General features: G+C 35.5%; 1 protein-coding gene across 1 annotated transcript; it reads right to left on the reverse strand.

The window, feature by feature from the left end:
• Positions 1–4,015: 4,015 nt before the first annotated feature.
• Positions 4,016–7,155, reverse strand: LOC131859127 (uncharacterized). The gene is made up of 4 exons (XM_059212675.1): positions 6,537–7,155; positions 5,984–6,348; positions 4,814–5,881; positions 4,016–4,390 (listed from the first exon to the last, which is right to left on the reverse strand). The coding sequence occupies exons 1-4, from the start codon at positions 7,153–7,155 to the stop codon at positions 4,016–4,018; spliced, it is 2,427 nt and encodes an 808-aa protein (XP_059068658.1).
• Positions 7,156–10,691: the final 3,536 nt, after the last annotated feature.

The raw sequence follows: 10,691 nt of genomic DNA on the forward strand, positions 1-10,691 counted from the left end.
TTATAATATATATAATGTAATAATATATTATATAATACGTATTATATTATATTATATATTATATAATATATAATATAATATAATATAATATTATATATTATATAATACAATATTATATTATATTATATTATATTATATTATATATAATATTATATATTATATAATACGTATAATACGTATTATATAATACAATATTATACTATATTATATTATATATAATATTATATTATATATTATATAATACGTATTATATAATATATAATATTATATTATATTATATATTATAATATATATAATACAGTACAATACGTAATACAATTTTTTTTTTTTGTTTTGATAAAAGTGGAATGCTCCACTAAATTTTATTTATATCTTTTTCTTTTTACACAGGATTCAAAGAGCATACCGGAGGAAAGAACCCTGGAAAGAAAACCTCCGGTCATAGCTCGTAAAATAAACCTATACTAAGAGTTTATAAAACTAGTTGCTTTAAAAATGCGGTCACATATACAAATAGCCGATTAAAAAATGCGATCACATGTGAGAGAGCATTTACATAATATCTTATGGCGCATACAAATCCACCGAAGATTTCCCACAAAATAATAATTCTGCTTGCCAAAAGAAGGAAGAAGACAGATTAAACCATAGCCCTGCTCAAGAACCCGCAGACCAAAACCACCAACTCAAATGCTCTGAAAGGCATGAACAAAGTGTAGAAGCCCAGGAGCATGATGTCAAGGAAAAGAAGACCAAGAACTAGGCCTTTCCAATGGTGGAGAAGAGGGAGGCACCATTTGAATAGGAGAGACTCAAACTGGCGAAGAGCGAGCATTGGACATTGATTCTAAGAGGAAATGAATTCTTGCAAATATATTGACAGCTGCAGCCAAACAGTCTGGTGATACATGGTCTAACAGAGCAACCAAAGCAAATAATGTATCATCATATAAGTTAGATATCAAACCATTCCTTAAGATTGAAAGGAGTTCCCCATGCCAACCTAAAGATAATAATTGAGAATGAGAGATAAAACCAGCATAATCAAAATCACCAAATTCAAAACGGTAATTAGAGAGAGCACTGTCCAAATCAACAGAAGTGTAGAAACGGGGGCTGAAGTATGTATCAAAAATTTCCCTAACCATATCAGAATCCATAAGCACATCCATACATATAGTGAGAAACCAAGAAGCAATATCCACAAGAAAACAACCTGAGTTATCCGCAATCCATTGCTTTCCCAAAACTTTGCGAAAAGCCAAAGAAAAATCCACCGAATGAATGTGAAACAGATGCCCAAGCTTTTCATCGTCCAAAATAAAAGAATCTTGGAAATCATAATGTTTATGCGGCATCAGAATGCGATAGCCCATAGATGCCATCAAAAAAGACAATGCAAAGTCGAGCGAGCAGAGGAGAATAAAAGAACACAAAGTCATCATAAGGGAGTAGCAAAACCACAAAAGGTTGGCACAATAATTTACTCAACACAAATGAAAAGTGAATGCAAATTGAAGCATGCCGCCACCTTAATGTAAAATGATGACAATCCATACGAAAAAAATAGCCAATCATGATCATTAATAAACCAAGATAACCACACGAGCCAAATCTGTCAACAACCCTCAAAAAACTGCCACAAATGAATATGAGGAAAGCATATGTAAAAACCGTGCAAACATCAAGGGAGGAAAATAATGAAAAAATCAGAGAAGATTACAAACGTACAAGAAAGACCTCCCCCGCACACCAAAATACCGCAACCAATACTTGCAATAAAAGCAACAGGTACGAGAATAGTGATTAAATAGAAATGCAGTCATTGCATTCTGAAACTATAAACATTAGTAAGAGTACATGAGTAAATATTCTTTAGAGTGGCAACAAGATATGATAAGAAAGCATCCACTGACCACAAAAACCAACCCTATAGAGAAAGAGAGGCTCGACCCCTATCTGAAATCACACACAAACATGCAGATATAATGAAGTAATATCCCAAATGGATACCACTACATTAAACTGCATGGCTGAATGAAACTACAGGTAAGGCACAAGGTCATACTTCTCCAGTCGAATTGATATTAGTTAAACCAGATGAGGAGGAAGAGAATCAGTGGCTACCCCAACCAATTCTTGGATATCCTCATCCAAACCTTTATTAGCCAGGAAGTCAGCCACCTTATTACCTTCTCTAAAACAATGAGACATAGTGAAAGTGTAGTCACATAAATCTGTCCACTTAATTAAAATGAATATTTAGTATTTATTTGATTATTTAACCATCAATCAATAATTAATTAAATTAATATATTTAATTAATTCATCTTAACCCTCTTCTCCTATTAATTAAATAAATTATTCAATTTATTTGATTTAATTCACTTAACCAAATTCAGACCATTAATTAAATAAATAAATCATATTTATTTAATTAAATCTTCTCTCACATTTAAATAAATTAATATTTATTTAAATTCCCCCAAAATCCCACCTCTCACATTTAAATAAATTAACATTTATTTAAATCACCTTTATCCTCCACCCACTTGTATTTTCCTACAAATGCAAGTTGCACAACTATTTTAAATAAATCATTTATTTAAATCACCTTTATCCTCCACCCACTTGCATTTTCCTACAAATGCAAGTTGCACAACTATTTTAAATAAATTATTTATTTAAAATCCTATTTATCCTCACCCACTTGAAACCTTTAATGGTTTCCTTTAAAGTCTTCAAACTTAATGGCTTCCTTCTAGAGTCTTCTCAAACCTTTAATGGTTTCCCTTAAAGTCTTCAAAACTTAATAGCTTTAAAGTCTTCAAACTTGATGGCTTCCTTCTATAGTCTTCTTAAGCCTTTAATGGTTTCCCTTAAAGTCTTCAAACTTAATGGCTTCCCTTAAAGTCTTCTTAAGACTTTAATTGCTTCCCTTAAAGTCTTCAAGCCTTTAATGGTTTCCCTCAAAGTCTTCAAGCATTTTAATGCTTTATCTTCCTTTTTCTCATTTAAATAAATTAATATTTATTTGAATATTTATCCAAATGCAAATTACACCATTTAATTGAAATAAATGATTTTATTTTAATTGAAAATACCAAAATTCCTCCCAGTTGCATGCCTAAACCCCTTCTAGATTCTTCTAAACCCTTCCTAATTAACCTAATCCATCCCCTAAATATTGTCACATTCCTAAGAAAACTGGAGTCACTTCTCAAAGACTCCAAAGTCTTTGAAAAGCAATTAATTATTTGTGTGTTCAACAAATTAACCTCTAAAGTCTTCCAAACCACTTATGGCTCTTACATGACCATTAATGGTTAATTCCACTTGCACCCATGGTTAAGGACTTTGACCCCTAACTTAACCCTCATGTAACTCATGTGTCTCTTCAAAGCTTTTATTTCTTTGACTAGGGTAACCATCATGTCCCCTCAAGCATTTAATGCTCCTTATCTCTCCTCTCAAGCCTCCTCATGGTGACACTTGTCAACATGGGATTGGGTTGAAAGTCTCACATGGATTGAATATCTTTCAATCCTAACCCTTGTTAAGATTACTCAATCTTAACCTTTCATTTCCTCATTTCTTCTATAAATAGAACCCTTCTCCTTAAGCAAAGGAGGAAGCATTAGAGTATTGATGTTATACTGGCATTAGCATAGAGCTTTTTCATAGCATCACTATCTACACTTCCATAGCATTTGTTTATCATATTCAACCATCTTGAATCTCCATATGGCATCCATGGATAGTGCTAAAAGCTGAGAGCTACACTCATTTGGGACTTGGAGAGGGGAGAAACAAGGGAGAAGCATCAAAAGGCATCATGGAAGCATCTTAGGGAGGCTCTTCTCCTTTCTTTTATTTTGTTAAACTTCTTTCATGCTTTTTTGAAATCTCTTTTGATATGTTTGGAATGGTTTTTAGTTCTTTGTTTTGTTTTTATGGTTGAAACTAACTTATTAACATTGAACTTTGTTGTTGCCTTGTCCCCATTTCCATGACATCAGAAAGAATTAAACAACACAAGTTGATCAAGAATCTTATTCAACCAATACTTTAAATGCCAAGAATGGGAAGAACGATTTGTAACCATGTAGAAAACTACCTGAGAGTCACCCTCAATAACAACATCCAACAAATATAATAAAAGAAGCAAATCCAGGCCTAACGAAAGAGCATGTAGTTCCACCACATTGTTAGTACCATAAGCAATACATTTACATTGAGTTGAAATGATAGCTGCCCTAGCATCAGAGACCACAATTCCAATAGCAGATTTACCAGGGTTGCCACGAGAGGCACCGTCAAAATTCAATTTAACTTTTGAAACTGGAGGAGGCAACCAAACAACTTCCTTTCTATTAATTGGAGGTCGTGACTAAAAAAATGCACCACTCTGAGGAAGTGTTTGTAAAACTACCCAATTATCCCAAGGAGTATAAGTATTGTGCGACCCAGAGCCTCTATAGATGAAAGCCAAAACAGTTTTGGAAATCAACTTTTCAATACCACAAAGCACCTCATGTAGAGGGGAGGATAGTTTCTTAAAAATCCTATTATTCTTTTCTAACCAAATTTTCCAGATAAGAATAGAGGGAGCAATAATCCAAAGAGAAGCATAAAATGCAGATGGATATAAAAGAGGCCAACTCATAAAAAGAGAACTAAGGTCCTTACTTAGAGCAGACTTCCAATTTAACTTGCTAAACATCCAATTCCAACAATGAGTAGCAAAGGGACAATGTAGGAAGAGATGATCCACTGATTCAAGAGACCCTCCACACATAACACAAGGAAAAACCACAGTAATACCCAACCTATCTAATCTCATACCAGTAAGAATTCTATCCTGAATAGCCAGCCAAGCAAAAGCCCCTACTTTGGGCAAGCGGACAGCATGCCAGAATAGTTTAAATGGCAAAACTTCCCTCTTAACATCTAAAGATAAAAAATTATAACCTTCTTTAACTGAATATTCCCTAGATTTTGAAAAAGTCCAGATGAGCTCATCATCCTTCCCCGAGAAGAGTAATGGACGTTTCTTAAGCTCATCCTCAAATGCAGATTTAATGTCCTGACCCACTAGAAGAGAAGCAATTGATTTCCACTTTGCCACTTGCAGGGAACCCGAGGAGTCAACAAAGAAATAATCCGCCACAAAAATGCCCCAAGAGGATTTAAGGATGGGCATAAGGGACGACCTGTCCCTAAGACTAGACATAATAGGGAAGCCATTCCAAACCTCATCCCAAAACCTAGCCTTACGACCATTATGAATAAGCCAAGACAAGCCTGGAAAAATCACAAATCTGCATTCATTCATAAAATTCCAGATCACAAATCCTTTGGGAAGAGCAGAAGTAGTGAAGACAACCTCCTTAGAACAATTAGGCAAGTATTTAGCAGATAAAATGGATGCCCATTTAGAGGTAGGCTGCTTATAAAATTTCCAAACCAACTTAGCACCAAGTGCCAAATTCTGCTTACCAAGTTCCCTAATCCCAGCACCTCCTTTATCTTTAGGAGCACAAACCCTATCCCAGGCCAACAAGGAGATCCTTTTTGTCTTATCAACATTATTATTCCATAAAAAGGATCTCACAATTGAATGAAGAGCCCCCACAATTTTTTTCGGAGCCTTTAAAATGGATAACAAATAGATAGGAATCACATTTAAGACTGCTTTAATAAGCACAATTTTACCAGAAAAAGTTGACCACTTATGGGACCAAGAAAGAATTTTAGATGAGATAGCCCCAGAAACTCGTTCCCAAAAATTGTGCTTCTCAGAACCAGTGTAAAATGGCAACCCTAAATATTTGCAAGGAAATGGACCCACCGAAAAACCCCAATAACGAGACAACCTGGACTGCACCAAAGGGGAGACATTAAGGAAAAAAACTTTAGATTTAGCCTAATTAACCTTTTGTCCAAAGAACGAAGAATAATCCAAAATGATCTTGTTAATGACCTGAGCTTCCCTCATAAAAGCTAATCCAAATAGTAAAGTATCATCCACAAAGAAACAATGAGTATGGGGTATGGACATACGAGGAATGGAAATCCCTTTCCACAGGCCCCTCTCCCTAGCACATGAAATAGCCCTACTATAGGCTTCGACCAGAATGATAAACAAAAAAGGAGATAGTGGATCCCCTTGCCTAAGGCCTCTAGAAGAGGCAAAAAAGCCACATGGGGAACCATTCAATAATATTGAAAACCTAGCAGTACTAATACAAGCCCGAATCCATTCAACCCATTTTACTCCAAACTCAAATTTAGAGAGCACAGACAATAAAGCCTGCCAATTAACCCTGTCATAAGCCTTCATCATATCTAATTTAAGAATCATAGCCAGAATAGACAACTGAGAGATGGAATGTAGAATTTCATGGGCCACAATGGCTCCTTCTAGCATCTCTCTACCAAGGACAAGCCCCCCTGCGCATCCGAGATGATTCTAGGGATGAGCTTTGCAAGCCGTACATAAATAGCCTTGGTAATAATTTTGTATAAGGAGTTACATAACGCAATTGGGCGAAAGTCCATAAAAGATACAAGATTCTCACACTTCGGGATACGAGCAATTATAGTTGAGTTGACATCCCTTAACATAGTTTGATTACATCTAGCTTCTTCTAAAACCAAATGAAGATCCTCCCCAAGAAAGGACCAACATTTTTGAAAAAAGAGAACAGTAAAACCATCAGGACTAGGCACTTTCTCAGGAGACATAGAGAAGACAATATCTTTGACTTCTTGAATGGAAAAGGGGGCCATGAGCATAGCATTATCCTCCACTGTCATAAGCTTAGGAATGAAAGAGGTAAAATTGTCACAAAAAATAGAAGATTCCTCAGAGAGCAAGGACTTAAAAAACCGGACGCCTTCATTAACTATATCTGATTCTTTAGTTAAAACAACCCCATCAGAATTATGAATGGAAGAGATCTGACAACGTTGATGTTTCAATTTGGTCAAGGCATGAAAGAATTTGGTATTACGATCCCCATCACTCAACCATAAATCTCTGGATTTCTTACGCCAATAAATTTGTTCTCTAGAGAGGATCTCTTCTAATTGTGAATTCAAAGACTTATGCTTCTGGAAAGTTGCAGAGTCCATGCCACCCATCATAACCATGTTATTAAGATCTTCAATCTCTTCCTAAATCTTAGCTTTCTTAGAAAAAATGTTTTTAAAATGCAAAACATTCCATGTCTTGATTTGAAGCTTAAGAAAAGAGAGCTTTTTAACGAACCGAAACATCCTAGAGCCACGAACAAAGGGAGCCGTAGACCACCAAGATTGTAAAAGCGGTAAAAAGGAAGGATCACGAAACCACATTGGTTCAAACTTAAAAGAAGACCGACCAGGAGCTTTGTCATAAAAAATGGATAACCCAACCATAAAATGATCAGAACCAGCATAGGGCAAAACTAAAGCAACTACATCCACATTAGAGGAAATCCAGTTATCTGAAACCAGAAAATGATCAAGTCTCTCAGCAATATGAGAGAAGTCCTTTCTCCTATTTGTCCAGGTAAGAGGCCCACTCAGAGTCTTACAATCCACCAAATTATTATTTGAAATGAAAGAAGAGAAATCTTCCAGGATACGTTTGTTAGGGAAAATTCCCCCACACTTCTCATCATCAGATGAGATGGCATTAAAATCTCCTCCAACAACTATAAGCTGGCCAAGAAGAGGGGATACGATGAGAGATAAAGAATCCCAAAGAGATTTCTTATCCCCGATAGATATTGGACCATAAACATTGAACAACCAGAGCTTGATATTCAAAACACGACTTTTAACCAGAGCCAACATCCAGGAGGGGGCAGAAGCAATCAGTTTCAGATCAACAGACAAATCATTCCAAAGGAAAGCCAAACCCCTAGAAGCCCCCATCGAGGGGGATACACAAAAATTTCAAGACTTCCACTTGGAAAAAAGTCGATCAACACCTTGACTATTTAACTTAGATTCTTGCAAAAGTAAGACATCACACCTCATTAAATCCAACTGAGATTTAATGAGACGTCTTTTGTTAGGGGCATTTAAGTCCCTAACATTCCAAGATACAAACTTCATTGGCCTCGAGGGGAGGCAATCTCTCCCCTCTTCTCAATTGCTAGATCAACCTTCTCCAGTTCAGACTTTAGACACTGCTTGGAAGCCACTGACCGAGTAAAAGGTGGACTAAATTTTTTCTTTTTACTAGACCCTGATTTTGGACTCAAGAGAGTAGATTGAATACTAGCATCAATTTCAATTTGTGTGTAAATTTTTTTTGGTTTCCTACCCCTCTTTGCAGGAGAAGGGGAGGGTAAAACAGGGGATAATGGAAACTAGAGTAGGGGTTTGCTAATCATAGGATCCAAACCTATAATTCCAAATCCCTCCCCAGATAAACCCAAAGAAACTTCCACATCTTGCAAATAATCAGACAAGATCTTAAAGGATTTGTCAGTTGGGGGGATAGGGGATAGGGGATGATTAATCATAGGATCTATACCTACTAACCCAATGCCCTCCCCAGCTATTACTGCAACATCCTGAGATTTATCAGACAGAGGCTCAAAAGAATTGGCAGATGGGGGAATAACCAGAGAAGAGTTTAATTTGGACAAATCTTGATCAATTGCATCCACAATTTTGTCCGTAACCTCTGAATTTAAAGTAATGTTGTTATCAAAAACCACTTTTTGGACAATACGTAATACAATATTATATTATATTTATAATATTATATATTATATTTATAATATTATATATTATATAACACGTATTATATAATATATAATATTATATTATATTATATATTATAATATATATAATATAATACAATATGTTTTATATAATATAATAATATATTATATAATATATTATTATATTATATATGTTATTTTAAAATAATTTAAGTATAAAAATCAGATATCTGATTTTCTGAGACTTTTATATTTCGACAGTGACAGCTCGGGAGTCATTTTTAACTCACGGGCTGTGCGATTTTATCAAAATCCGATATCCGGTGTTTTGGCAAAAATTGAGAAAAAATATATTGAGAGGTAAGAATTTTATCGTTTTCAATCATTTTTTGTATTTTTTGTTAATGTTTATTTGATTTTTCGTTGAAAATATGGTTTTTTTCATGAAAACTGGGTTTTTTAAAATCAAATACCTAATTGTTTAAATTTGTTAACTAAATTTAATTGTTTACATTCAATTAGGTTAAAAATGGGGGATAACAATGAAAACACTGACCAACCACAACTACAACAACCAAACCCTCATTTGCCAAATCCCCCCTCAATTCAAGATTTGATTGCACAAAATTTGAATGAATTGAGGGGGATTGCAAAAGTATATCGTAGGATCCGTCGTCTAAACCCAATGTTTAATCCTCTTACATCGATCATAAAGAGTATGGAAACCATGACTTAGGATCACAATGCTGCCCTTTTGTGGCGAGATTCTATGAGGGAAAAATATGCAGATGGCTTGTCATATAAGGATATCAAGGATCTCAAGATATCCAAAGCTGAAATCGCCTCATTGTTTGTCAATCCCCGGACTGGTCAACCCGTAGATCCCAAAAAAACAAAACTTTCTATTAAATGGTGCACAATGATGGGATTGTGAAAAACTTTGGGGATCGTTAGTGGATGGTTTTTGACAAACCACCCAACAACAATCTTGATATCCCCTTCTATTTCATTAAAAAATTGTATGCTGAGTTTGTTTTACGCAAACATATGAACTACTTTGACATCCAACCTTTCCAGGGTGTAGGTTTAGGCATGCCCCAAAATAGACTTGGGGCAGTCAGAGGAGTCCAGGTCCCATATGTCCCCCCTCCTCTTGTTGATCCCCCATCTGCAGTGCAACATCCTGATATCATTTGTGAGGCGGCTTCACGGACCATATCGGCTATTCACTCTTTGAGTAGCCTTTTGGTTTCTCAGGTTGCGTCAGTAGCTCAGCCTACTCTTGATGGTAGAGGTGCATCTCATCCTTGGCTCCACACATATGTGTGCCCCATAGTTGTGTCATGTGTGGGCACGTATGCTTGGGTCCAGTTGGACAGCCCATTGATCCTCCTGTGGACAGTGCAGATTATGAGGTGAATGAGATGCATGATGCACTAGATATTATTACACAGACTGGAGGATACCCTAGGGAGTCCTCACATGCTAGAGGCGAGGAGGCACCATCATCATACATTGATGATGTAGTGGTAAGATTTGTATTTTCACAGTTCATGTTATATTTTAATAAAATATTTATAAATTAGATAATATTAAGTACTAATTTTTATTTACATGGTCTATTTAATAGTTGATGACCGAGGATGAGTTGAGACAGATTTAGGAGGGCACCTTCTCAGCCATTTTATTTAGCCTTGATAGCTTGACGATACATATATTATTGCACCTAGTCATTTGTGTTTTATTGTACATACATGCTCATCATTTATATTGGTATTAATTAGATTATGTAGTAAATTGCATGTATATCTTATTTTACTCTTGTAGGGCACAAGCAACATGAGTGGGGGGCAGTGTGATTTAGGATCTGGTAGTGCAGTTGGAGACAAGGGAAAGGTAATTGAATGCAATATGATTGAATGAATAGTTTAAATAACATAGTGATTATACATGTCTAGACATAGATTG

The sequence above is a fragment of the Cryptomeria japonica genome, chromosome 10, assembly GCF_030272615.1.
Source record: "Cryptomeria japonica chromosome 10, Sugi_1.0, whole genome shotgun sequence".
Classification (NCBI taxonomy): domain Eukaryota; kingdom Viridiplantae; phylum Streptophyta; class Pinopsida; order Cupressales; family Cupressaceae; genus Cryptomeria; species Cryptomeria japonica.

What these genes read in the sequence shown, in the direction of transcription:
- LOC131859127 (XM_059212675.1), bottom strand. Translation starts at nt 7,155, where the DNA reads ATGGTTATGATGGGTGGCATGGACTCTGCAACTTTCCAGAAGCATAAG. An exon ending in CTTTCGCCCAATTGCGTTAT is followed by an intron (nt 6,349 to 6,536) that starts GTAACTCCTTAT and finishes TTCTTAAATTAG; the next exon opens with ATATGATGAAGGCTTATGAC. An exon ending in ATAGGTTGGGTATTACTGTG is followed by an intron (nt 4,391 to 4,813) that starts GTTTTTCCTTGT and finishes GCATTTTTTTAG; the next exon opens with TCACGACCTCCAATTAATAG.